At 46.4% G+C, this 27,311-nt stretch overlaps 1 protein-coding gene across 1 annotated transcript in view; it reads left to right on the top strand.

Moving 5' to 3' along the window:
• FRAS1 (Fraser extracellular matrix complex subunit 1) overlaps positions 1-27,311 on the top strand; it is a 405,465-nt gene that overhangs the window by 217,819 nt on the left and 160,335 nt on the right. The window contains exons 19-20 of the mRNA XM_044225418.1: positions 6,285-6,425; positions 8,729-8,872. Coding sequence (XP_044081353.1) covers positions 6,285-6,425; positions 8,729-8,872 — 285 coding nt within the window. The remainder of the gene's footprint in view (positions 1-6,284; positions 6,426-8,728; positions 8,873-27,311) is intronic.

The following is a 27,311-nucleotide window of genomic DNA, read 5'->3' as shown; positions in this document are numbered from 1 at the left end:
CCACGGGTAGCGGTGGATTTGGTGTGTCTGTGCGCAGACGTATGTTCACGAGACACACATGCCACCATCTTGGCCTGGAACACTGTTTCTTTTTCTTTTTAAATGGGAAATTCACCAATTATTTTGGTCGGTTCATTAACTTGCTTTGGGTGAACCAGGAGAAAAAGTATATCGTGAGTATTTTGATCTATTTAGCTGTTGCTAAGATTCACCAAAGGCCTTAAGGCAAAGAGTTTTAATTAAAGAAATAAATGGGCAGGAGTCTGCCTGCTCAGCTTAAGAGTATGTTATTATTTATGAAGTTGGGATTCCCTTGCATTAATTGAATAAAATACATGGCAGCACTCTTTAATGTAGTCCCCAGAGTGCTGACATAAGCCGGACAGACACTCGCCTCTGGTGATTTTCCGTCTTCTTCCCTTTCCCCTTCGTATTTTTATGGCATGGGTGTGCTCAACTTTGGGGATAGAAAGATGAAAAAGATAAAGATCATGCCTTAAGGAAAGCATGATCGAATAAGGGAGACTGACATCTGAACAAGGAATTAAAAGAACGTGATACGTGCTGTTGGAGGGGCCAAGGGCAGGCTGCTTGTGCCTTGTGCCTACTGCCAGTACAGCGTTGGGGAGTAAGAATTCTCCTGTCCCCTTAAGGTCCTTCTAACTGGCCTAAGAATCAAACTGACATAAGACAGATTAAGAGGAGAAAATAAAATTTAATAGTATGCGTAGAAGGAATCCATATAGACTTGGAAATTCCAAAGACAGGCAGCATGAGGTACAGATGTCATCCTGAACTAAGGAGAAGGGGTTAGGGGTTTGAGACTTCAAAGTGAGGGCGTACAGTCCTCAGGAAGATGAAAGAGAGTAGATGTTGGGTAAACAAATGTTTGCTGGGCCACTCGAAACAATGGGACACACAGAAGACTTTGATCCAAAGGACCTTGCTGTGCTCCTCCCTGTCTGCCCTACGCAGATTCTATCATGATGTCATTACCTATGGTGACGGCTCTCGTCCTTCCCCACCTAAATTCTCCTTAGGCAGAGGTGGGGAGGGTGAAGAGCTTCTCCTGAATCTTCTGGGTTTTGATTGCTTTTTAACTCAAAATAGTCTTTATGCCAAAGTGGCCGTCTTGGGGAAGCTTTCCTTAAGGCATCTACCCTCCAAAGAGCACAGAGGAGACTGACTCTGGGAGAGAGAGTATGAGAAAAGATCTACAGAGAAAGCTGCATCATCAACCTGTTGAAGGATTAAGAGCAGTTCACCAGGGCAGAAGGTGGGAAAGGGCATTACAGGTCAAGGAAACAGCAAGTGCAAAGGCCTGCTGTCTTCGGAGAAGTCTGATGTATTTGTTATTCCCGCAGTGTGAAGCCTAAAGTGGCGAATTTTGGGGGACGATACTGGAGACACAGGGTAGAGTCATGTCATGAAGTGTTCTAGGTGCTCTACGCTAAGGAGTTCAGAGTTGACGCTACTGGTCTTGGAAGCCTATTAGAAGATTTTAAGTAGGGGAATAATCTGGTCAATTTGCATTTTATAAAGCTCAGCCCCTTACCTGTGCTGCGGGAAGTGGGGACGAGCAGTGGAGCCATTTGGGAAGCTGCTGAACTCATCCACAACGTGAGTGGTGTTGACGGTCTGCGCTACGGGGCCACGGGAACGGCTCAGGTGGAATGGACTTGCCAGAGATTTCGATTTTGACAGAAACCAGGCCTTGGGCAGGCTGTGATGGGAAAGTTGCAGTCTAAGGTCTGCAGCATGAGTGTGTTGGTGAAGAGTGGGATTACCAAGTGAGGCAGGGAACGCAAAGGAAGGATGAGGCCGTGGGTAGGGTGTGGGGTCGGGTGTGTAATAAGAGCAGTTTGGGACAGGAGGAATGTGATGCCTTAACTTGCCTCAAGCAGCTATGGGCTGAGCATGGAAGTGGATAATGAACAGTGTTTTGGGAATGAGGAGAATGAGACCCCAGCGAAACACCAAGTAGACGTATCCCGTAGGCAGTTAGATTTATGTGGTTGGAGTTCAGAGTGAAGGCCAGCGCTGTACTCATAAATTTGGGACTGACCAGCATGGAGGTCATCATTAAAGCCATGGATAAGTTTGCCAGGAGTGAGAAGAGAAAGGGCAGACGGAGCCGTTTTGAGAACCTCCAATATTCCTGAGATAAACACAGAAAGTCTGAAAGGAAATGATCAAAAAGAGAGGAGAACGAGCGGAGTCTGTTGTCCGTGTTGGCAACCCCTGCCCCACTGGCTCACTTACCTACTGACTCACCCATTCAATCAGCAGAAATTCATTGACTGAGACCTTAGGACATGCCAGTGACAGGGACTCTGATAGTCCTGCAGGAATCACAGGATGGAAAAGATGTGATCTCTACTCTCACATGGTTCAGCTCCTTTAAAAAAAAGAAGAAGAAAAATAAAAAAGAGAAGGAAAAGGAGGGTGAGGGAAAGGGGGAGATTGACTTTATTTGACTTAACTCATTTCTATGAAAAACCAGGAAAATTTACATAATATGAGAATCAGGATGCTGGACCACTGTTTATATCATGGAAAAGAAAAAAAGAAGTAGTGTTTGTTGTCTGAAATTTAACTAGGGGATAGGATAGAACAGAATAAGATAGAGTAGACTAGAACAGAACACAAATTGATGGGTTTTAATTATTTTAGGTAATATTTTGACGGGAGTCAGGTTGATTGGACTTTACAACCATCTAAGGACACTTTTAAAAATGCCAACACTTTTAGGGCTTCAGCTGCTCAGTTACGCTTTTTCAGAAATATACTTAGCCATCAACTGGAAAGCCACTCTCTAAAAATGTCGTATTACATGGGGAAATTATTCATAGAACTTCTTCCAAATCTTTCTGTACATGCCCTGAAATGGAGTTAGTCTTCCTTGAAGGATCTTACACTTCAGACCGGAGCTCTGGCTTGGAAAGCAGCTTCCACAGAATGATGGAGCTTCATTAAAGTCACTGAAATAGTGGAGACATTTCCCAAACTGGCCCAGAACTGAAATTTCATGAGATTGTTTGAAAGATGCAAAATGCAAGTGCCTGTACTTACAGCAATAGAGCAATGTAGAGGAAAAAAAGACTTGGTCAGGGTGATCCCCCAGTACATCATTTTCCCTCAGTGCGACTGAGCAGCTAACAGCTCATTATGCATTTGGATATTAAACGTTTCCAATGACAACAGTTCTCAAGTTTGCCACGTGATATTTAGGTGTCTAACATTTAGTGGATGGCAAAGGGACTTTCTTGTGGAGTTCTTGATCCCTCAGTATTCCAACTTTTTGTCTGCTTTGCTTTCCTGTTTTATACAATTATAAACTATATAATAGTTTTTATTATATATTATTTATATAATATTGTATATTATAATAATATATATATTTCCAAGATGATTTGAAGAAGCCACATACTTCCATAGATTTAAATATAAATATTTGGGGAAAATAATAATATACATATAATATAAAAATAATATTTGTATTATATTAAATAATATATAATACATTAGATATAATTATAATATATAGTGTTATATAAATATTATATATAAATACTTAATAATATAACAATAAATATTATATAATATGTATTATATAAATTATATATAATTTTTATTATATATAAATTATATAATTTATATCATGATAACCTTCATTCACACTGAGCCCAGGTTATCACATTGACTCTGTGACCAGGTAGAATGAAATAAAATATGTGGTGTGCTCATAAGGCATAACTCGTGTTTCCCCAGTTTTCAATTCCACAATGATATGCTTTGATTTCCTTTCTATTAGGGAGGTATAGTAGGACGAGCTAGGGATTTTAGCAGTCTTGTAAAGTCTAATACAAACATATTGGTATTATCATAGGTTTATTTAAATCTATGGAAGTATGTGGCTTCCCCAAATCATCCTGGAAAGCTTTGTGTTGACAATATAATTTAGCTGGTTTTTGAAGTATTGCCGCCTGACTTTCTATTACGTGCTGTTTCATTCATTTGTGTTAAACGTGTCTTACATAAGGGGCTATTGTGTACTCTTGCTTACCTATTCCTTTTTTGTTTTTTGAGAAGGAAACGTTTTCTCAGTGATTTTGAAGATATTTGGGGGAAAATTTCTTATTGAGCCTCGTGCTAGTAGAGTTGTTTACAAGGCAATATAAAAAAAGGAAATTATTTTAAAAATTGGAGCTCTAGCTCTGTTTTTCATATAGTAATAAATACTGTTGAATAGAAAGAAAGCTCTGCAGTGTATCCAGAGATCAGAATCAAAATATTGATCAGCCAGTAAGGCCAGTTACTGCCTAATCCAAATGGGTGCTGGCCTTAGCTCAGGAGCAGGGTCCTGGAAGCCTCCTGGTGGAGATGTTAAGCCTCTCCGTGCTGGTCTGTGGATGAGGCAGGATGCAGGGAGCACTAGAGGGCTTCGGACAGCAGTGAGCATCCGCCATGTATCGGTAATTGAGTATTTAACCACCAGGACCCCTGGGCCAGGACATCCTGGCTTATCTGAGCCTCACACACATCAAAAACGGTATGTTGGATTTTTATTGGAGGTTGGTCGAAATGGAGACCTCAGTGGTGCAAAATCACATTTGATTCCAAGCTGCTGGCCTCTGTCTGGGTGTTTGCTATAGGGGACAGGAGAGGCCACAGAGGAGACTCAGAGTGGTCCCTGCAGTTGTGGACCTTGTCCCCTGGGCGGACAGAAGGTGGCGTGAAATGCGTGGGTTCATCCACATGGGAAAGAATCAGGTCTTTGTCCTGGTCACCATTGTATCCCCAACGTCTAGATCTATTGGACACTCAATAACAAATGAATGCATGATTGCAGTTGGGTGACTGGTTATTTCATAATGGAGCTTTTATTATTATTCAGGTAGGATGAGGCCAAGAGAGGAGGAGACAGCTGCCCCTGAGAAGCATGTGTTCCAGTTCCCAAGAGGACCAGGGCATGGCACGCTAAGCAGGGGCCACGCCGGGAAGCGCCAGGGCTGGTCAAGAGGCAGGGGGAGTGAGGGGAAACCGTGAACGAGAGCCTTTATTGTGATTTCTGCGGGAAGGAACAAGTGCGGCCGTGTGGCGGCTTAGGATTGGCTAGTTGGAGTAACTGCCGTGGGCTTCGGGGTGCTGGGGATGTCTCCAGCGGGAAGGGGAGATAGAGGCCCAGGGATGAGCCCTGGGAGAGGTGATTGGTGTGGGACTTGGGACTGGCCAGGTCGCTCATGAAAGGCATGATCCCAAGCTAGGCACTGACTATCTCTAGGAATTGGCCAGCTCTGGAGGGCCGTCTCTCCAGGATTTGCAGGACCCCAGATGCCAAGGCATCAGAAATACAGAAAATAAAAAGGTGTGATTAATACACCGTCCACCTGTGGGAACTGAGGAGAATATCCCCTTTATTTTAAAGATCTGATGTAGGGAAGCAGAAATGCCTGCTTTCTCTTTGCTTCCGCGTTCCTTCTCACACCTGTGCGTAGTTGTACCCTAGCACTGGAAGGGGACAATTACTGCGAAGATTCACTAAGTCCTTACTGTGTACTCAGAACTGTCCTAAGAACTTTACACTTTCCATGTATCAAACCCAACTGGTGTCCACCACACCTCTTACGTACAGTTTATACTCATTTTATACACGAGGCAGTAGGAATCTCGAGAACTTACATGAATTAGTCGAGGCCACAGAGAATTGCGATGTGATGCTCTCACTCCCTCTACGATTCTGGTGACTTGCTTGTGTGTCTGTTGGTGCAGCAGGTTTGAGCAGCTCAGAATGCTGGACGGTTCTTCTCACCTGTGTCTGTCCCCCCGCTAATAGAGAGTAGACACCGTGTAAACCTTTGTGAGTAAGTACAGCTTCCAACACTGTTCTCTATAATGAGAGCAGCCTGGTAACAGTCTGTTGTCTCCTGACGGAGGAGGAGCTGTCCTGCGGGAAGGAGACCTGCTTTATGGCTTCCTGGTCTTCGTTTGACATTCTCCGAGAATGGAACCTGAGAAGAAAAAAACGTATGACTGTGCAAATGGTTATTTCTGCTTCGTGGCATTTGTGCCTTTCTTAATCTGGGTCCCACAGATGCTTGCTTTGCAGGATATGGCCTTTAGAAAGAAGTATGTGAGCTGTGTACCCTGTCCTTGGGAAAAACGAGACCGACGTGCACAACTTATCCCGACCCAGAAATGTCAACAGGAGAGGGAGCTGCTGCGCTTGTCCCACGGTGACTTTCCTGAAGGTCTCCTCTGCTTTATCCTTCTCTTTCTTCCAGCTTGTCACCAGTCCTGTTTCAGGTGTGCTGGGAAGAGCCCACATAACTGCACAGCCTGCCGGCCTTCCCACGTGCTGCTGGACGGCCAGTGTCTCTCCCGGTGCCCAGACAGTTACTTTAACCAGGAAGGCAGGTGCTCAGGTAAGTGGGTAACATGCTGGGGCAGGTTCCCTGTGCCGTCGTGGTGTCTTGGTCAGCAGCCAGACTCTGTCTTTAAAAATGTGGTTATACCAGGGGACCAGGGTTGGGCTGTAAATCCTCATCTTGAATGTGTTAGGGGAGGGGTGAGGGGAACAAGTGAAGTTCTGCTCTTCCAATAGGGGAGTATGGACGAAGTGAAAAATTGGAGTCAGCTTTTCCCGGTGCATACAGGGAGCGATAGACTCGATGGGGTTCATCATGGAGACAAGCTACCATGCGCAGGTTCTAGGGCATCTGTGTAGGACCAGGCACTTGGCATTAACTCGGTAGTTCTCAGCCCCACTGATCCTGCCTACAGCCAGAGAGAGCAACAACAGGGAGTGATCTTTATTTTTATCTTTGATGTGTCGGTCCGGTATGTTTTTAACGACATCTTTATACTTCAGTAACAGAGATTCTAGAAATTACTAGTTGAGATTAGTTCACCGTTTTATTGGAATTGACAAAATACTAAAATTTAAGCACCCTCTTGTAGCGCTGTGTTTTCTTGTATCTACAGAAGAAAAGATAAGACAAAACACATTCTATCATCATTACTATTTTATTTCTAAAAATAGACCGTTGAGGCCCACTTATAGGAAAAAGCCAATTGTTATAAAATTGTATGACATGTATTTCTGGAATCAGGAAACGTGTAGTTTGAAGTACACAAAATATTTTTTAAATAAATTAATACTCGTTAGGGTCACCTAAGCCTCAAACTTCAAAGAGGGAATCCAATGTAAACAGAAACGTAGACGACTCAAGATCAGTATTATATTTCTTCTGGAATTTTATTTTTCCAAGTACATTCTTCATCTCCCTAGGCTCTGGATGGGTCGCTTTTCTTTAAATCCTGTATCAGGCTCAGGGGGAATGCTCCTGGTTTCTTTGGGGTTGGGGTTGTCCTTGACGACTGTGGTCTGTCCTTGCATGCCCTCATCCTAGCCCAGCTGGTTGTCCTGTGAGGGGTTAAGTCTGAGCAGGTCCAGCTCTCCTGTGTATGCCTCTGCGCGCCTGCAGCCAGCAGATGGCCAGTGTCCTGAGTAGGCAGGGCACCCCGGTCACTGGAAATCTGGCAGGGAGGAAAAACTGGGAGATGGAAATCATCCCAAGAACTCGAGTGTCTTCTGGACAGGCATTCTCCAGGGTAAGAGCCTCAGGAATGTAGGAGGGGTGAATGTAGAAGGTGCTGGCCTTCTTATCCGTAGTGCATTTTCTTACTTGCTTTATTTTTTGTGCAGGTGTTTTTTTTTTTTTTTTTTCTTTCTCCATAGCTTCTTATCTCCCTTTGGCCTCTCGCCCGAAGAAGTGAGAGGCAGTTGACTGTACTTGAAATCAGTGCCTTTGCTTTCCACCAGCTCTGTGCCAGAAGGGAATTCTTTGTCATTGGTTCCAGCAAGCTCTGCCCAGCTCCGGTCCCTCACCTCCCCTCCTCTTGGAATCAGACAGGCTTAGACCTCCTCGTCCTCGGCAGAGAAATCCTTCTCCCTCCTTCCATGCACTCGCTCCCGCTGCGCACTTTGGCAGCACCAACGCAGCTGCCACCTCCTCCTGCTCCTTGCGCACTGGTCTTGATTGCTGCGCCTTCTGGGACCTACTTGTTTTCAGGGTGGTGCCCCTTAGTACATGGGTGCTTTTTCTGGGGAAACAGAGCTTTGACTTCAAACCTGGCTCAAGATAATGTCCAAGAAGTGGACTTTCTGCTCTCTGTATTTTCATTAAGTGTTGCCGCTAACACAGGGTCTCCAAATGGAGGCCTGAAGGGAGCGCTCGGCTGGCATCCAGTTCTGGCGAGGAGTATTGGTGTTCCTGGCTGTGCGTGGCTCCCCTTTGCCTGCCAGGAATTCTGAGAAGCCAAATGTCTCCTTCTGCTCCCTGTCCAGCTCTTTGAATCACCCGAGTATTTTAACAAGAAGGAGAGAGTCTTACCACTCACTTTCCTGCTTTGTGACCTTGATCTGAACTTCTCACTCACCTGCGTTGGGATGGTTATGCTGGGCCCTCTGGAATGTGTGGCCAATTTCTCAAATTTTTATGGTTCTAGATTCCATGTTCTGTTCATGGACAGTCTCTTCACTGACACCAGAAATGTCATCTTCTGATTGGGCTAAGGATAAGCCAGGCTTGCTCAGGAATCTTCAAAAGATGTTTAGTGTCTGAAGTCTGCTCCTCTTGTCATTTGTGGCGGGCCTGCGTGCTACATGCATGTATTCACATGCCAAACGGCTGATTCCAATCCTGGCTTTTGTTTCTCTCCCCAGAATGCCACCCCACCTGCAGGCAGTGCCACGGCCCGTCGGAATCTGACTGCACTTCCTGTCACCCCCATGTCCCTCTTGCTGGTGGGAGCTGCAGGACGAGCTGTAAGGAAGAGCAGTTCCTCAACCTGGTGGGTTACTGCACCGGTGAGTGGCAGCTCCTTCGTAGCCGCGGAAACCACTAGCTGGAGGCTGGGCTTCTCTGTGGCAGGCTTAGATGGCTCTCCTCTATTTGTCCTCTGTCGGCGGATGAAGAGCTCCTTTTTGGGAGGCATCTGCCTCCGGTCTGGTAACTCACTTTACGGCTTCCTATGCGACATTCAGTAGATATTTGTAGATTCAAATGGAATCCTCTGATAACGCTCTTGAACTTCCTGAAACAATTCAGAACCTCGTATTAATGGAGACTAAAGTGTTGTTGATGGTACCTCACATGCACGTGGTGTACTTCAGCTTGGGACAGCAATGTGTGGCTTCGCCCCCTCGAGAGACTCTCCCCCTCTGGTCTACATTGTGTTCTGCCTCTTGCTCTGGAGAACTTTTGCCATCAGCCCTAGGCACAAACATTTAGGGAGGTGAGCCTAAAAATAAGTCAGCTGTCTCAGGAGATGGGGTTTTTCCTCCTCACTTTAGAGCTCCCGATTTCAAAGAGGTATATATTAAGAAGGTAGCCTGGAATTTGGGTAATGATGAAAAAGCTGCTTAGTGTTTTGTGTTCATCCATCCATTCGTGCAACAAACATCTTTGAGTGTCTACTCATGGCCAGATGCTCAGAAAACAAAAAAAGGAAAGAAAGAAAAAAAAGAAAAGTGAATGAGACAATGACCTTGCCCTCAAAAATCTTTAGTCTAGGGGCGCCTGGGTGGCTCAGTGGGTTAAAGCCTCTGCCTTCGGCTCGGGTCATGATCCCAGGGTCCTGGGATCGAGCCCCATGTCGGGCTCTCTGCTCCGCGGGGAGCCTGCTTCCTCCTCTCTCTTTCTTTCTCTCTGCCTCTCTGCCTACTTGTGATTTCTCTCTCTGTGTCAAATAAATAAAATCTTAAAAAAATCTTTAGTCTAGAGAGAATTTACAGATGAGTGGGTTATTACATATTTCTTGACTCACTTCTCCATATTGTAGGAGAAACTTGAAGAGATTTGCCTGCAGCAGCTTTTGTCACAGCTCCGAAGGGCTTGACTGGGAGGCATTGTAGAAGCCACCGGGAAGGGTGAAAAAGCTAGGATCTGGTCAGTTTCGTGTTGGAGAAGTTGATCTGTCTGTAGGCCTTGTTTCTGGACAGGGCAAGGTACGGTCAGTTGTCTAGATCATAGTATGGAGCAAGCACAGTCAGTCTGGGACTCAGTTGTCCATTTTGGTGGGTGGGGACACAGGAAGTCAATGACAGTCCTCCAGGTGTGGCTGGTAGTACCATGGCAGGGTGACCCACTCCTTTTTGCACATGACCTTAGCTGATGACTAGACATTGGAGTCCAAGGTCTATACCATAGGAAGATTGTATTGTCCAGAGCAGGGCTACAGCCAAAAAGATGCTGGGATTCAGGGTAAAACCCAACGGCAAAGACTGCAAACATTTTAGGGGCAATGAAAAGTAGAAGCTCAGAGACAGCAGCCATGAGACTAACGAGGAACCCCACCGCTGTAGGGCGTGAGCCTCTCGCCAGTACCGCCACCTGTAGTCAGGACTGACTTGGGAAGTGGGCAAATTGGAGGCGTAGTGCGTACCCTTAAAGAGGAGTCTGGGAATGTCAGGGGCTGACTGGTTTTGTAGTTTGTGAGCTTGAGTTCAGTGACTGCTTCTTATGTCAGGGTACAAAGGGGCAGCTACCATGAGAACTGAGAGGTTCTCATGGTTTAAGTACATTTGCAGGTATTTACATAGAACCTACAAGGTGCTGAGTTGTGATTTGAGGGGACACAGAAATCTCTCACGCTACTTAAGGAGATGAACCAAAACACAATTGCAGTTAACAAATAGTACAGAGCAACATACGGATAATAGCACCAACAGGCAGTATGGCTTGTAGGAGTTCAGAGGAGGGAGAAGAGAAAGATACGAAGAGCATTGTGGAGAAGGTAGAAGCTAAGATTCTTCCTGAAGAGTAAGTAGGATTTGCTTGGACAGAGAGGGAGGGTAGGCAGGCTTTCTGGGTGTGGCTCCCCAGGAGACAGGGCAGACGGGTGGAATAAATGGGTCCTTCACAGCTAGTGAGTGGTCCAACCTGGCTGAACAGCATGGTTTCTGTTAGGACATACTAGATGAAATGGTTGGAAAATTTAAGTTGGAGCCAGGGTACAGAGTGCCCAAAGTTCTAGGTCAAAAAGTTTGAATTGAATCTTGTGGGCGATAAGGCCATGAGAGTTTGGGAGGGGCCTGACGCAACTGAGGGTGTGGTATGGCAGGAAGTCTGCCTGTCTGTGGAAGACGGACTAGAGCGGGGAGAGGCTGCAGTCGGAGGAGTTAGAAGGGGGGACCTTCATGATGGTTTTTCTATTTCCAACCTGTTCTGTATGTGGACCCTAAAAATTTTATGCTGGGACATATTTTATAAGTAAATGTTTATATAAGGAGATTGGAAATGTTTAATTTTTAATGAGCTCTGTTCTCTCCAATGTCCAGAGCCCTCCTTGATAGTAAATTAGGTGATTGGGAGTCACATTAATTTTTTAAGGCTAATAGGCGACCGTTAGAATAAGGAATCATGGGACCAAGCTAAATGATGCTGGGAGTCCTCAGCCCTAAAAGAATTCCCACTAAAATTGGCTGAAAGGGACAAACCTTGGCTGTCTTGGGAATTAAGTTTATTAAATAAAGGTTTTAAGAAAGGTCACCATTGTGTGGTGCTTGGAATTCTTTGTTGAATAGACATTGGGGGTGTATGTCTGTTACAGAAAAATTTGACCAGCAATTTCAATGGTTGGTCTTTCAAAGAAATGCACGGACTCCAGAGTTTACCTTTCCAGTTAACGTACGCCCCTTCCAAACGCCTCCCACTTCTCTCCGTGGCGTTGTCGTGAATTCATTCCTTTATAACTTCATCAAAGAAAGTCCATGCTGGGCACTGTGCTGGGCTCTGGGGGCGCCCATAGGAATAAGGTGTGGTGCTTGCATTTCGGAAACGTACCATGTAGGGGAAGAAGGACATACATGTTGAATGTGTCAGTGCTGTGGGTATGAGAGAACCTGTGGGACAGGACCCTAATCCCCACTGGCTGTGTGTGGTAGGGTGAGTAGTGACGGCTTTCCGGAGCGTATCGTAATGGAAGTGATTTTGAAAGATAAGTAAGTGGCAGAGGGGTTTGAAGATTTGGAAGGAAGAACATTCCAGAAAGTGGGCCAAAGAATACTCTCTGTTCAGGCACCAACAAAGAAGTAAGCAGAACGCCAGCTCTGAGTGTGGGAGTGCTGGTACCAGGTCGGAAAGGCCACCTTGTGCATTCTGTTTAAGGAGAATGTACTTTGTCATCAAGACTGTGGAGGTCTCTTGGAGGTTTTTATGGAGGGGAGTGTCATGGTTGCATTTCTGTGAAAAGAATGATCCATAGAAGATTGTGTGGAAGAAGACAAGACGGACAGAAGGTCCTTAGGAGGTGGTTGCAAGAATTCAGGTGAGAGATGAAGCCTTTAATGAGACAGCTGCTGAGGGGATGAGGGAAGGGGGTGGGGATGGCTCCACCGAGAATTAGCTCTGTGTCGGTTGGCCTGGGTGAGATTGCTATTTTGCATGCACAAATGATCGAGTAGTGGCAATTTCATATGGTTCAGCCTAATGGAAGCAACAGATGGGCAATGTTTCAGCTCAGGGGACTAAAAGAAAGGGAGTTTGGGGGATGATTTCAAGGTTTCTGGGCAAATAAATTTGAGGAGTGGGAGTACAACTTACTTGGAGATGATGTGTTTGAACTGGACAAATTGACTTTGGAGTGGCCATTGGACAACTAGGGATAGCTGTCCAGGAAGAGGTGGAAGGTCTAAGTGAACATAGTTTCTTTCTGTAACCACTGGGAGCTCATCTGCTATTTCCATTTTACCCTGAACCTAAATTCCTGGAACATTTTTGTAACTCAAGTGTTACTTAAGTCAGGTCATGGTTAACCTCCTGGAACATTTCAGTGACTTTTATCTAAACTCAGGAAGGTGTTAGGAGGAGCCCTGTGATGATAGAGAAGGCAGGAGATAATCCATCCCATGCCGGGCCGTCAGTGGAATGCATGTTCATCAGCCTGGGGAAATTCTAGCCCCTGGAGAAGGACCCTCCCTGTTCCCTCTATCGTGCGTGAGCTTTGCAGGGTGGTAGGAGTCACGCACAGGATTTACACTCTAGCTGAGCTGTACCTAAGATCATCGTCAGAGACCTCTTAATTGCACTTAGCTGTTTAAGAAAGAAAATTACATCTAATCCATCACACAGTCAAGAATAAACATATCCTGGGAACAGGTCCAAAAGCCTCAATGTGTTATCACATATGGAGATGTCTTATGTGTGCGGTTCTTTCTTCCACGTTTATCAAAGCAAATATAGTTTGTGAGATTTAGGCCAGGGCTGAAGGTTTTCAACAAAGATAAGTGAGCCGAGGGAGAGGCAGGAGTGGACTGCTCGCAGCAGGCGTGGCTAAGTGCTGTGGCAAGCCAGGCTTCTTCTGCATAGGTTTTTGTTGTGGTGCTTTATATTTTGCCCATGCCTAACCAGCATTCTCCCCAAGTTCCAAAGCCCGGGGTGCTTTCTCCACTCGTCTTTCTCAGCTAAAATCTTTCCCCTCTTCATAGGAGAGGGTGAAAATTAAAAAGAAAACACGAGGGGAAGTGTCCAAATGCAGATGCATTAAGAAATGCATTGGGTGTTGGGGAATGCCTAATGGGACGGCTGTACTTCTGAGTTCTTCTATAGAAAAGGAGGTGATACTGGCAGCAGCAGGTGGAAGACGGGACATTGTAAACAGCTGATTGGTCAGGGCTGTAGCACCCTGGAAAATTAAATTGGGTTTATGCAGTAATTTTTTAATGCTCATTTGTTTATAAATCTACACCAGAACATAAGCAAAAGAAGACACGTGTTAGTAAAGCAATATTATTCTGTGCATTTTCATATTGTATTCCACAGGACTCGAGTTTTAAGCAACGGTTAATAGATTCTTGTATGCGAAAAAGATTCTGGCTCAATAAATTTGGGAAACTGTCAGGTAAATAAAGTTAAGCACCTTTCTTTATTGCAGAACTTAGAACACTCAGCAGGCACATGGGCATCGTGAATCTCTAAGATGAATGAGACTGAACATCATTTCTCGAACATTCCATTGTAGACCCTCCCCTTTATTTGCTAGAGCCTCTCAGAGCTCAGCGGTGGTTTGGAGAACAATCTTTGGGAAGCCCTGCCATGATTTTAATATATTTACAATTTATTGGTACTCCCTAATAGGTAAGATACAATAATGAGCCAGTACTCAGATTATGGATTTCCTTCCATTCATCCCTTCCTTCTCTCTTCCCTCCTTCCTCTTGGCGAGCAGAGGGTCACCAAGAAGGCGTGGGTTTGCCACTCTCTTGCTTGTTGAAGAGTACAGGAGAGTAATCAGTACTTCTCTCCCGGTGTTGGGTCTGAGAAGTATTTGCTCTCTGAACCCGAGTGAAGCCATGTGTTGACGGATTAGCAAACCTGTTAACATTTTTCTTCTAAATCATAAGAAGAAAAACGTCTAAGTCTTTTCCATGGTTTTCCCCACCTGTTGCATCATTTCTTTAAGAGGGGGCCCTAAAAAATGGTAGAAACGTTGAAATGTAAAATTAAAAGAGCAACAAATGCTCATTTTGCAACGTGCCGATTCAAACACAACATCGAGCAGTGAAAACCCCAGTTGGAGCTGAACGTAAAGAAGAAGCTGGGAAGGAGCCCCGTGTGAGCCAGCATCCCAGCTGTCTGCCTCCACACACGGGGACTTGGCGCCAGAGGTGGGGGCCAGCTCCGTTCTACAGCAGCGTCTGTGTGGGGGCAGGTGCGTCAGCACAGCTCGCCCCCTCGCTGGAGCTGCTCCCGCGGCCGCGAGCTGTGTGGAAGGCGGGAGGCACACACGATCGATGTAGAGCAGCTCCTACCTTATTTTGATCGTCAGAATCCTGCTCATCCATTCCCTGTGGCCTGGCTCAGATCCCTTCCCTTCCAGGGCCAGCTTCCTCTTGGCATCTCCCAGGTGGTAATTCCGAGTGTGCTGCATGTTTCTACCAATGACCTAGTACTTGGCATTGCCTAACCCATACTCTCTGTGAGTGATCTTTTCGTGGTGTCTAGCAACAGGTGACTCTTCTGAGGGCTTAGTGTGTGACAAGCACTGTGCTAATTGCTTTGAATGCATTTACCCATTTGATGTTTTTTAAAATTTAAATTCAGGGAATTAATATACAGCGTATCATGAGTTTCAGAGGTAGAGTTTAGGGACTCATTGGTCGCATCGAATACCCACTGCCACGACATCAGGTGCTCCCTTTGATGTGTATCTCCCACTTACCCCATTCCGCCCTCCCTCTTCCCTCCAGGAACCAGCAGCTTGTTCCCTATAGTTAGGATTATGGTTTGTCTCCCTTTCTGATTTCATCTTACTTTATTTTTCCTCCTTCCCCTATGAGCCTCTGTTTTGTTTCTTAAATTCCACATATGAGTGAAATCATATAATTGTCTTTCTCTGATTGACTTATTTTGCTTCGTATAATACCTCTAGTTGTGTCCATGTTGTTGCAAAGGGCGAGATTTTTTTTTTATTTTGCCATTTAAGATTAACAGTGATCCTCCAAAGCATTTAATATTAACAGTGATGTGACATAGGAAAGAACTGAAACACAGAATAACTGACATGCTCAAAGTGATGAAAGTTGGAAGACAGCCCAGGTTTGAACCTAGACAGAGTGAGTCCAGATACAGCCATTTTGTTGTACTCTACAATGATAAATATAGTTGATTCTAACAACAGGCACTCAAGAACAATTTTTTTTTTTTTTAAGATTTTACTTATTTGACAGAGAGAGGTCACAAGTAGGCAGAGAGGCAGGCAGAGAGAGAGGAGGAAGCAGGCTCCCTGCTGAGCAGAGAGCCCGATGTGGGACTCGATCCCAGGACCCCGAGATCATGACCTGAGCTGAAGGCAGCGGCTTAACCCACTGAGCCACCCAGGCGCCCAAGAACAATTTTTTGATTGACGGATTAAAAGAGACTGGCATGACAAAATGCCTTGGAGAGCGTTGTTGGGAAAAGTTGCAAGAACCTTTAAAAAAAAAAAAAAAGTTGCAAGACCTTGCTAGTCTGTTTCAAATGCTAAGGCAGCTGTTTTAGGCTGCCGTGTGTTATTATCATATGTATCATCATTAAATACATAACCTTTAAAGAAAAACATTAATGTACACTGAATTTTAATAATTTATATCATTCTGCACTTACTTTAATCTTTTTCAGTGGCTAGACACACGCAGTTAACAGTTGCTTTAATAGTTGCAGTCCACACCTATGTATTTCTTTGTTCATTTTTCTTAAATATCAATTTATACATTTCCGTGTGTTGGCAAATATTGGAAGAATCTGCATTATTGTCATTTTTCATGCCTAACTGGCATTCCAGTATATTTGTATAACTTCAGTGGAGTGGTCATTTTCCTGTTGTGGGCCTGGGCAGTTATCAGCAGGAACTGGATTTCCTGCTTGGCCCACCGGAGGTTGAGTGTGAGACCCAAGGCTCCAGCTGGCACCAGGTCTGGTTCTCATGGTATTGGTAATAGTAACACTGGTGTGTTTGTGGAGTTTTATATTTTTCAAAACATTTTCTCATTTATCTTTTCATTTGATGGTCCCCAGATACTTTCCTATAGAGATGGGAATTCTTACTCCATGGGGATTCTCAGTCCCGTGACTGGCGCATAGATGGTGATCAAGAAAGGCTGCATAATTGAGTCCCTGGAACTTGGCATCTCAGGGACCACTCTCATCCCCTTCTAATGCTTCGCCTGGTAATTATAGCAAGGATCTTTCCTAGTGTGACCCATTTCTTGCTTCTTATCTCTTTCTTGTTCACTCTCACTTTATCCCATCTGGTCTAACTCTCCTATCTCTACATTTTTTCAATTTTCTACTGTCCTTTTTTTCTTTAAACACTTGCTACTTTATTTCCCTTATCTTCTTTTTTGGCAATGTACTTTCTTCTCTTATTCCCCATCTTGTCACCCTGTGTCCTGTTGCTTGAACTGTGAACTGCATATCCAATCTCTCTCCAGAACGTCCAGTGATTGTCTCCTCCTCATTCTCCCAGTTTGTGTTTTATTTAAGAGACCACGCTGTCTGTTGAAGGATGATTGAATAGTCCAAGGTGTTTCTTTTCTTTACCTTCCAGAAAAAAAAGAACATGACCTATGCTTAAATTGTACCTTCCTAAATTTAAAAAAAAAAAAAAAAGAAGAACTTGTATAGTTCTCTTTCATACGACTTTTCCTAAACAATATATTACCTTACAGAGAGACCTTGCTTCCAAGCTTACAGCGCGGCAGGGCTCCCGGTGAGGTCAGGATTGCTGTTCTCTTTGTCGGAACTGCAAATCTTGCGTAAAGAACACAACTGCACTTAGACCCGCGGGTTGTCCTCTCAGTGCTAAAGATGGCAAGACTGCTAAGGCTGTACTTATCTACGTTTCTTCCGCGCGTGTAAACCTCTGTGGTTTACATGCTGTAGGCAGAAAGGGTGACTTAGACGTAGGCATGACAGTCAGCAGACCAGTGTCCGTTCTGACTGGGCCTTCTGCAGAGACAGGGTAATGCCTAGTGTTTATTGAGCATTTAGTACACGCCAGCTCCTCACATATATTATCTCATTTAATCTTGACTGCAACCCTCGGAGGTCTGTCCTGTGATTAGTACTATGTCCATTTTATAAGCCAGAAGGCAGAGATTAGAGACATTAAGCAACTTACTTGAGGTTTCGCAGCTAGCGAACGGGAGAGCCAGGCAGGAGGCAGCGCCGAGTCAGAGGGCCCACAGCTGGTTCATCCCTTCCCTCACCTTAGGCCTCGCTCGCTCAGATCGGTGCACATCCTCGCTTCCTTTCTCATTTGGAAGAATGGCATAACCTGGTAAAAAACCAACAAAACACTTCCTCACCTTTTCTCCTCAAGGGCTCTGCTTCTTCTTTCAGATGCCTCTGTTCCCTCATGCCTGCCTTTGAGTAAGGAGCCCCCTTGCCCTGGCTTCTCCGTCTGTAGCCCGAGCCTGAGGCATGTCAGCTTCGGGAACTAACAGGTCTTTCCTGTCCGTTTTTTTCTGGTTGTTCCTTCCCTGCCCCCACCCAGCTCCTTTCCCAGGTGTACGTCTCCCGCCTCGAAGCAGTCCTTCTTTCCGTCTTCTCCTTGGAGTCCCTGTGGCCCCCGGGACATTCATCTCCTCGTCTCCACCTGTCTGCCTCCCGGACACCTCACCCACAGGAACAGCTCGCCCACAAGCCCCATCTTCATGTCCCTTAACCCACCAGGGCCGTTCCTTCTCTCTCTCGGACTTCTTGTCCACCCCTTGCTGGTTTTTCAGTCCGCAGAATTCACAGCAGCGGAGTTCCCCGGCTTCCTCCCTGCGCTAGTCACGTTGTGCACTGCCCCACCTTGCCAAGTTCAAGTCCCTCTGATTCCCTTTGGATAAAATAGTCTCTGGCCCTCCCAAGACACCGTTGCATCTCCGGCGCGGCTTTCCTCCGGCAGACCCTGTCCTGAGCATGTCAAGGGAAGTTGCCGAGGCTGACTCAGTGCTCTGTCTCCTGCGGAAGCTTCCATGGTGCCTCACACCCAACTGAGATCCATACCTGTTCACTGAAGGGAACGTTTTCCTCTACTGGGGGTCCACCAAGAGCAAAGCAGAAGCTGCTGGAAGACTAGGTGGAGGCACTGACGTGCACGGAGGGCCTCGTGACCCCTTGCCGTCCGCGGGGACGGGCACCGACACCCAGCGGGAAGCTTCGCTCTCGCCTCTGCCATCTGTAGGCTACGTGCCAGGTTTCTCCTGTCCTGGCTCGCAAGCAGTACCTCGTCCACGTTCAAAGCGACGCCGGCATTCCGATCCCACACGCACTTCCAGCGTCCTGAGCTCCGGCGCGAAACCGTTTCCTTGTTGCCTGATGCGGAGCAGACAAGGGCTGATTATCGTAACCGCTTCCAAACGCGTTTAATGTGTTTGCGTTAAGAACCCCATCGACTGACAGGACATTATTAAACACTCACTGTGTGTCCAAATTCGTCTTTATAGGTCATTATTTATCAGTGAAGGAGTCACTGCCCCATAAAACCAACATCCAAAGCCATTGCTTCGACAGTACACATTTACTTTAATATCTTCAAGCTTTTTTGACTTTGCTCCAAAGACGTGAAATAAGCCATTTCCCTGCCGCGCACTCCCGTCACGACTGTGGGTCATCCTCACGGTCCTCGAAGCAGAGCCTCTGTGGTTGGAAGAAGGCAGCGCACGGGGATGACCACATGTAATTTCCTTACAGCTGCGGGGTGACATATTAGCGGATATTACAGCCGCTGAGTCAAAATATTTTTTATCTATTTAAATTTGTAGCATGTCGGCGTGCTGTGTTTATTTAGAAAACAAATGGAATCCTCTGCTTGCTTTAAACACAAGAAATGTATTTATTTCTGCCCGAGCTCATACCCCAGTTCCAGCCTCCCTTGCAATGTGTTCATTAATTTGTTTGTTTAAGGCGCTAATTCACTGGGTTCGTTAGCAAGCGGGCGCACACGCAGACAACTGGAGTTCCATCTGCCCTCCCTCTCCCACATGCTTATTATATGCCAGTAATCCGAAACAGGCTACACAGAAACGGATCCTGGGTCTCTCCTCTTTCCTTGTCACCCTTAATGAGTCTTGTATTTAAAGACTCTCCACTGTAATTGAAATCGTGACAAATAAGGATTTACCGAGTAGCAAAGCTGGGATTCTGAGAGACGGCCTCCGGAACAGACTCTGTTTTGGAGCAATTAATGGATACACACTCAACTTTTAGACATATTTGAGGTTAGCCTCCCTGTTTGATTATAGACAGCAAGGTCAGATGCAAATGCCTCACCTTACAGATGGGGCTTTTAGGATGGGAGTTAATCCTTGCAGAGGCCGCTAGATGGGTGGGTTGGAAACCCAGTTCCCCTATTAGAGTAACCGCAGCCCTGGTTCACATGAAGCAGTGACAATGTAAACTTCCTCTGGCGTATCCTGTGAAATTGTTCCAAATGTCACCTGAGGGGGAAACGGGCCTGGACGGTGGGGTGAGGAGGACTGTAGGGGAACTCACTCTGTGGTTTGTCGGCCTCTCTGAGAATACCGCTGCCGTTTTAAGGACGCAATTTCTGACAGTTGTGCTCCTGGAGTGTGGGTCCAGCAAAGATCTGAATTAGGATTTGTCAGACAGTCGCCGCCTACCAGGAAGAATGCAAGAGTTGTCTCCCAATCCGCTGAGTTCTTAGAAAAAATAGTCACGCAGATCTCACGATGCATGAAGTGACCAGTGTCGGAGCAGCTCCTCAGGACGCCCGGTCATCTGCAGCCGCCGGGGATGGGGCTCGTCCCACCGCTTACTCCTGTTTGGACTGTGTAATTAGTACATGTCGCTGGCCGTGGGGATATTTCTCTTTCCATTATCTCAAATCCTACTGACAAGGCAGTTGTAAATCGTCTCACACATAGCCAAGTGGCGCCCTTTCTCTTGGCCTGACGTGGATTTTGAAAACCAGGAGATGCCATCCACAATGACCTCTTCGTGAACCTCCAAATTCCCTACAGTTTCCGAGGATTCTAAGTCCAAACACCTTTTTTCCTTTCATTCAACAAATAGGCGGGGCTACCTACTAGATCCTACTTATTTAGCCAAATTCTACTTTGTTTTCATTTTTCAAGGTATTTTGAAGCTAATGGTTTGAGAAAGGTCTTCCCAGGTCATGCCGGAAAAGTAGACCCAGGGTATGTCGGCCTTCCTTCTCAGAGGAAACCCAAGATCTTCATTCCTGGTCCTGACAGCTTCCAAGTACTTCCAGGATCGTTAGTATTCGTAATATGCACAATAGGCACAAGCCTCCTGAGAACAGCTCGGCAGCAGGGTACTGTGACAGAAAGGGTCATCTCGACGTAATGGAGGGGAGGAGAGGAAAGAACAGTAGGGACCCGTGTTCCCTCCGCAGCAAGGTTCCTATTAAGGGCTGCTGTATGTCAGGGTTTCCTTGGATTGTTGATTCTTCGCTCTGGTTCTCAGGTCTTCTCTCGTCACTAGTTACCTTCCATCCAACAGTTTCTCATTTAAATCTGTAATAGAAACCCAGAGGCCTCTGCAAATAGACTGGCAAAGAACACAGACACACACAATGGCATTCCCAATGGCCTTTAGGACAAAATACCTTCTCCTTTTCATGGCATTCTAAAACTGGGGCAGCCGAGTCCTTGAGTGGTCTTTTCTATGTTCTTTAAGATCCAGCCTTGTTGACGGTCTCTCAGGTCCTTGAAGGCATCCTGTTCTGCTGGCCTGCTGGGTTTTTGCCCAGGTGTTCCCTCTTGGAACTCTTTCCAAACCCTCTCACCCTCCAGCTCCTCTTGCAACTAACCCCCGTGGGGGTTCATGGCTCCCCCTTCTTTAGGAGGCCTTCCCTGTCTCCTGGATGCGGTCGAGACCCCATTACAGACTTCCACGGTGCCCTGATAACTTACCCACTAGCATTTTACAAAATGTCTGCACAATCCCGTGGCAGTCCTGCATCTCAGTGTTTGCCACAGGCTCTGTCGTGGCTCCTCCCCACCGTGCGCCATCTCTAGGGGCCTGTGACACAGGTCTCACTTTGGAGAAAACCCTTTCTAAGGCAAGAAGCACAGCCCGAGTCCCCTTCACCGTTGGTTGTTGAATATGCCACCCGTGGGAGGGGAGGGCCACGGTAGAGTGAATGGTTTCTCCGTCCCTTCTTCCTTTCCAAATGGAAGGGTTCTTCTGGGCTGGGGCACAGGAATGGAGCGTGTAGTGGTTGTGGTGGTGGTGAACACCCTGTTAGTTCCAGTGCATATTCAAGTTTGTTTTCCCGTCCATCTTTCCTCTGTCCCCTGAGCTCTGTGAATTTGGTTTGTAGATGGTGTTGTAGATCGGATTCTGATAACTTCCGCGGGGGGCACGTGAGGGCCCATGCTTGCTGGTTCAGTGGGCGGCTACTTACCACGCATGAGAGAAGAACTCACTGGTTGATATCTCAAATTATTGTTGGATGACGCATATCTCATACTCGATTATAATTCTATATCCAGGGCTGTCTTTCCTGACCATACTGAAAGCTGTAGGACACTTGAACACTCTTTTGTTGTTGGAAAGATTTTTCAATGCTCAGCCTCACTTCAAAGAAAAGAAACATAAATGTAAACCATGACACATCTGCAACTTTCACCAACCACACTGACCAAGATTGTTTTACCATTTTTCGGTTCCTCAGTGCAGGCAGAGTTATGAGGAAACGGTCTCATGACTGACTCTTGGACATGTAAACGGATACAGACTTTCCGGAGTGGAATCTGTAATTCCTATCAGAATTTTAGAGTGTTTTCATGCCTGGAGTGGTTAAAAGTCCACGTCCCGGAGTCAGTGTGGTCATGACGTGCGAGCAGGGGACTCGACCTCGGAGTCTCCGTGTCTTCATCTTTGAAGTGGGGATCATGTTTCCCTACTTCATCTTTGCAGGCCATGCATGAGATTTTACATGTCTAATAAGTGGTATAATCCTGGATATATATTCCAAGCTCCGTCAGCAGGAGCTATAGTAATAATATGAATTGGGGCGCCTGGGCGGCTCAGTCGGTTAAGCCTCTGACTCTTGATTTCGGCTTAGGTCATGATCTCCGAGTTGTGAGGTCAAGCCCAGTGCCAGTCTCTGCGCTCGGCACAGAGTCTACTTGGGTTTCTTGCTCCCTCTGCCCCTCCCCCACTATAAATAAATAAGATCTTTAAAAAAAGAAAAAAAGTTTGAGTTGTATTCCTGACATGTCTTTTGGGAACTTATCTAAAAGGCACGGAAGTCTTACCAGGGCCTCAGTTACAGAAGTGGACAAACTAGAAGCTAATGTTTAAGTACAGTTCACCTTAGAACAACACAGATTTGAACTGTTTGGGTCCATTGATATGTAGATTTTAAAAAAAAAATACAGTATAGTACTATAAATGTATTTTTCTCTTCCTTATAATTCTACTAACATTTTCTTTTCTCTAGTTTACTTTATTGTAAAAGTACAGTGCATAATATCTATAACCTACAGAATATTTGTTTATCGATTATTTAGTTTATCAGTAAGACTTCCAGTCAATAGTAGGCTATTAGTAGTGAAGGTTTTGGAGAGCCAAATGTTATACACGAATTTTTGACTGTGCAGGGGGTCCATGTCCCTAACCCTTGGTTTTTCAAGGGTCAGCTGTATATGAAAAGTGCACGTTTCTTATTTATTTACTCAAGGCTGGGATATAATGTAGTCCCTAGAATGATGTTTACAAAGAGCTCCTGATGACGTGTGGAAATGAGGACAGTACTGAGTAAAAAAAAAGATATTTTATGAGAACATTTACTATAATCTCCTCTATGTAAAAAGCTATGTAAGAATATATAGAAAAAGAACCAAGAGATAAATGTCAATGTCAGTAGTTATTTCCTCTGAAAGGGCTACTTAGGGTGATTTTTATATTTATTTATATTTATAAAAATGTTTTTCCTATTTTCTTCCATGGCTCACTTTGTACTCCAAAAAACAGAACTTCAAGGCTCCTGTCAGAGCCCCACTCAGCCCCTCTTCTGCGCAGAAGATCTCAGGGGCCCCCGGGCTTGACCCTGAAGCATGTTTACAGGTGCTGCAGCTTGCTTACAAGGTGCTACCTGGTGGGACTGGCCACGTGTAGCCTGTCACCCCTGAGTTCTGTAGTGGGCTCTCGGGAACCATGCTTTTCTGAGTGTAAGTCAGAACAGACGTGTTAATCCTTAAGTTCTATTTGCTCTGATTCTTGGCTTCTTTCCCTGAACGTCATCACTCATTTTGAGCTCTCCTGAAGAATTCTCTCCATGAAGAGATTTTTGACTTCAGGCTCTCAAGACAGACATGTTTCCTAGGTTTTAGGAATTTGTTTTTCTTCTCTGGTTGGCTGAAGAAAAGTCAGTCAGCCTTCAGACTGACGTGAGAGCAGGATCTCAGAGCATATTTAAGTGGTCGTCTGTCGGGGGCTCGTGAACGAGAGAGCTGGGAAGGGAGGTTTGCATGAACGCATCAACGTGGGGTCACTTGGCTTGTTGCTTTAGAATGAATCTACTCATAGGAATGGTTGTTCTGTGTGGCTTTTTAAACCACGGATGAATGACTAGGGAATGAATATGGGTCTTCGCACAAAGGGGGAGTCCAACTTCCAGACCCAGGTAGTTTCGATCTTGTGTGGAAGATAAAACTTTAAACTTCCTTGTGTTAATGTGATGCGTAGGGCAACCTGCAGTTGGTTGTTTTACTTCTTCAGGTGTCATTTATTGATGTCTCCTTGCTTCCGGCTATGCCATCATTATTGCTATGTCCAGCAGTTGACGTGATGCCTTCTTAAGGCTTCACGCGGAGCCATGAAGAAGGAGGCAGAGGTCTCCAGTGATTCTGGAGACTCTGAGGCTCTTGAGGCCTTTCCACCGGCTTCTAGTGGCTGAAGCCGAAGCAAACAGCCCTGTCTGGGTTAGGACGTTCAGAGGATGAGACTTGATTAGGAGGAAGACAGATGGTCAGGGCTGTGAGGAACATCTACATTTACCAGGTGGTCAGTGGCAGAGAGCACGGACCTGGCCATGAAGGGCACCAGGAAAAAGCGTACTAAAGGAGGATGGGAGTCCAGGGGGAAGGCATCCAGGGGTGTCACGTGTTACAGAGATCTCCCGTAGGTTAGGAATTAGAGGGAGCCATTACATTTGGTCGTATGTGGTGGTCAGAGACAACCTGTGGTATTTCAAGGCAGTACCACAGCAGACTTGTGGAGGTGGGAGGCAGGTCCCAGCAAGTTAGCGAGGCTGGGAGGTTGGGTGGTGAAGGGAAGGCGGGAGACGGCAGCATGGTTGTAGAGAAGAGCTTTGGAGGTGCTGGTGAGGCAGAGCCTGTTCCAAGGTTGAGGTCAAGGAGAGTGAAGAGAGGTGGGGTAGAAAATGCAATAATGTTGAAATAAGGTTCTAATAATGTTGAAAATTGGGTCAAGAATGAGCCATTTCATCCTGTGAGAGAAGAAATGAAATGAAAATGGGTAAAGAGAGACGTTTTGAGTCTGACAGGAAGCTGGGCTTGAGGGGCTGCATGAAGTGGAAGAAGGAATGGCCTGGGAGGCGGCGGAGGGTGGGGCGCTGCCTGGAGGAGGGAGGCTTACAAGCGGCGGCCATGAGAGCGGAAGGGAGCGTCCATAGCCTAGCGCTAGCTTCTTTAGTGGTAATTCATGCACATTACAGTCATTTCAACGGCTTCTAGAGATCCCCAAGATCAGACAGAGTCATAAATATTTATTTATTGTACCCACAAAGTACCCCAGAGGTCTTCTCACTCTCTCTTCAAAGCATCTCCTCGTTCCTCTCATCACGCACCAGAGAAAGCCTCAGTCAGAGGCAGCGAGTTTCCAGACCACGAGCACCTGCAGATCCTGTCGCAGGATCTTCGCCTGAGCCCAGAACCCTCCGTGAGCCCTGGTGTAAAAGAGGGAGAGGCTGTGGACTTCCCAAGTAATGGAGCCTTGAATCGGCCACGTTTCTCAGGTTTCCGACCCTGGCAGGTGCCCCCTCATTCAAGTAATCCTAAAACACGGTCCCCTTCGTTTGCTGCAGTAACTTCCAGAGCTTTTCGAATCTGCCCTTTGGCTCCTGGCACTGTGAGGAGGGCACGGGAAAAAGAGAGCATTGTGTGGAAACTTGATACTAAGTTAGGGGACGGAGCCTCCTTATCCTTTCCCTCCACACAGCCCTCGCTTTCCTTTATACTTTACTGAAGGTCTGTAATGAGGATTAATTTGGCTCTTAGGAGGTCGAGAGTTGCTCCTAATACGGGCAAGAGGCTGCCTGGAATTGGAAACTCTCAAAGTTCAGAGAAGGGGTAGGGATCGTTCCTTTTTGTGCCCACGAGAAGAGTCGGCATTTTAGGGAGGACCCTTGTGGCTCAACTTCTGAAGTGGCCGTGTGGGTCTTCAGATAGCTTCGGGGGTGCGGGGGTCCCTGAGACCCCCTTCTGCAGGGGGCACGCCTTAGGTGGTCAGCAACAAAGAAAGTGTCCCTGAGGATATAGACGAAAAGACCTGTTTTAACAGATTTCGGGGGACAGGCCATCTGTCTCATTGACAAGCATATTTTAATCTAAACATTGCTCAAGATCACGGTCTCTGTCTACGGGACTGAGCAGAACAAGCCGCGTCTGGTCCCGGAGTGCTGCATTAGCAAGGGCGGACAGGTGCTTTGAATCCTACAGGGAAAGAGGGAAAGGCCTGTGGTTAGAGCTCTAACTTTTCGTTTCCCAGGCTTTACTCCTTTTTCATGTTGGTGGGTAAATCAGGATTTGTGGATTTTCTCCAGTCTTTGGGATGGAGGATGGTAAACAGGACCTGGAGGACAGTCACGCCTTAAAATGAGGCGGAGGATGGGAGCTGAACGCAGTCGGGTTCTTGAGAGAAAGGACGACTATTATACGGGTGAGACCTCGAGACCGCTGGCTCTACCAGATCATCTGTCGTAGAGCTTTTATTTATTTATTTGTCAGAGAGAGAGGGAGAGAGAGCGAGCACAGGCAGACAGAGAGGCAGGCAGAGGCAGAGGGAGAAGCAGGCTCCCTGCCGAGCAAGGAGCCCGATGTGGGACTCGATCCCAGGATGCTGGGATCATGACCTGAGCCGAAGGCAGCTGCTCAACCAACTGAGCCACCCAGGCGTCCCTGTCTTCCAGCTTTAATCACAGCTCAGACAACAGAGCTTGTGTTGTATTGTGACGTATGGATTGGGTCGTGAAGACGACGTTTCAGCTCACAACTCTTCTGTGTAACTTGACCTCTATTTGAAGACTAAAGATTTCCGCCGACTGGGCCCGCGTATCTGCTAACCCCCGCCCCTCCACTACCAGCCGCCGAGACTGGTACGCGGCCTCTGCAAGGCCGGATTCCTAGGACGGCGGCTTGCGGAGAGCACCGTGCCCCGCTCCGGAGCGCTGTGCGTGGGGGCGTGGGGGCACGCTGGGCTAGCGTTCCCAGGACTCTTGGGGGAAACGCTGATCGTGATCGTGGTGGCAGTACCGTTGCCATTAATGTGGCCCTTCTCTCTGCGCTGCAAGCAAGAAGCTATCGCATGCCGTTCTAGTATTCGAAGGTCGTTCATTTGAAAGGGGATGAAAACTCGATAGTTGGGCTGGGCCTGGCCACTTGCTAAAAACCTCGACACGTACCATTTGTACAGGTCCCAGACGTCTCCTTTCCTAGGGTGCCCTGCCTTTGGGCTGCTCTCCCGCCCTCTGCGCCCAGCGAGGGTAATCACACTCCCTCCGCTCTTCGGTGTAGTGGCGAGACCCCGCGCTCACTCTGCCTGTGC

The sequence above is a fragment of the Neovison vison genome, chromosome 11, assembly GCF_020171115.1.
Source record: "Neovison vison isolate M4711 chromosome 11, ASM_NN_V1, whole genome shotgun sequence".
Classification (NCBI taxonomy): domain Eukaryota; kingdom Metazoa; phylum Chordata; class Mammalia; order Carnivora; family Mustelidae; genus Neogale; species Neogale vison.
Note: the sequence above shows the minus strand (reverse complement) of the source record. Positions and strands in the feature narration are given on the sequence as shown.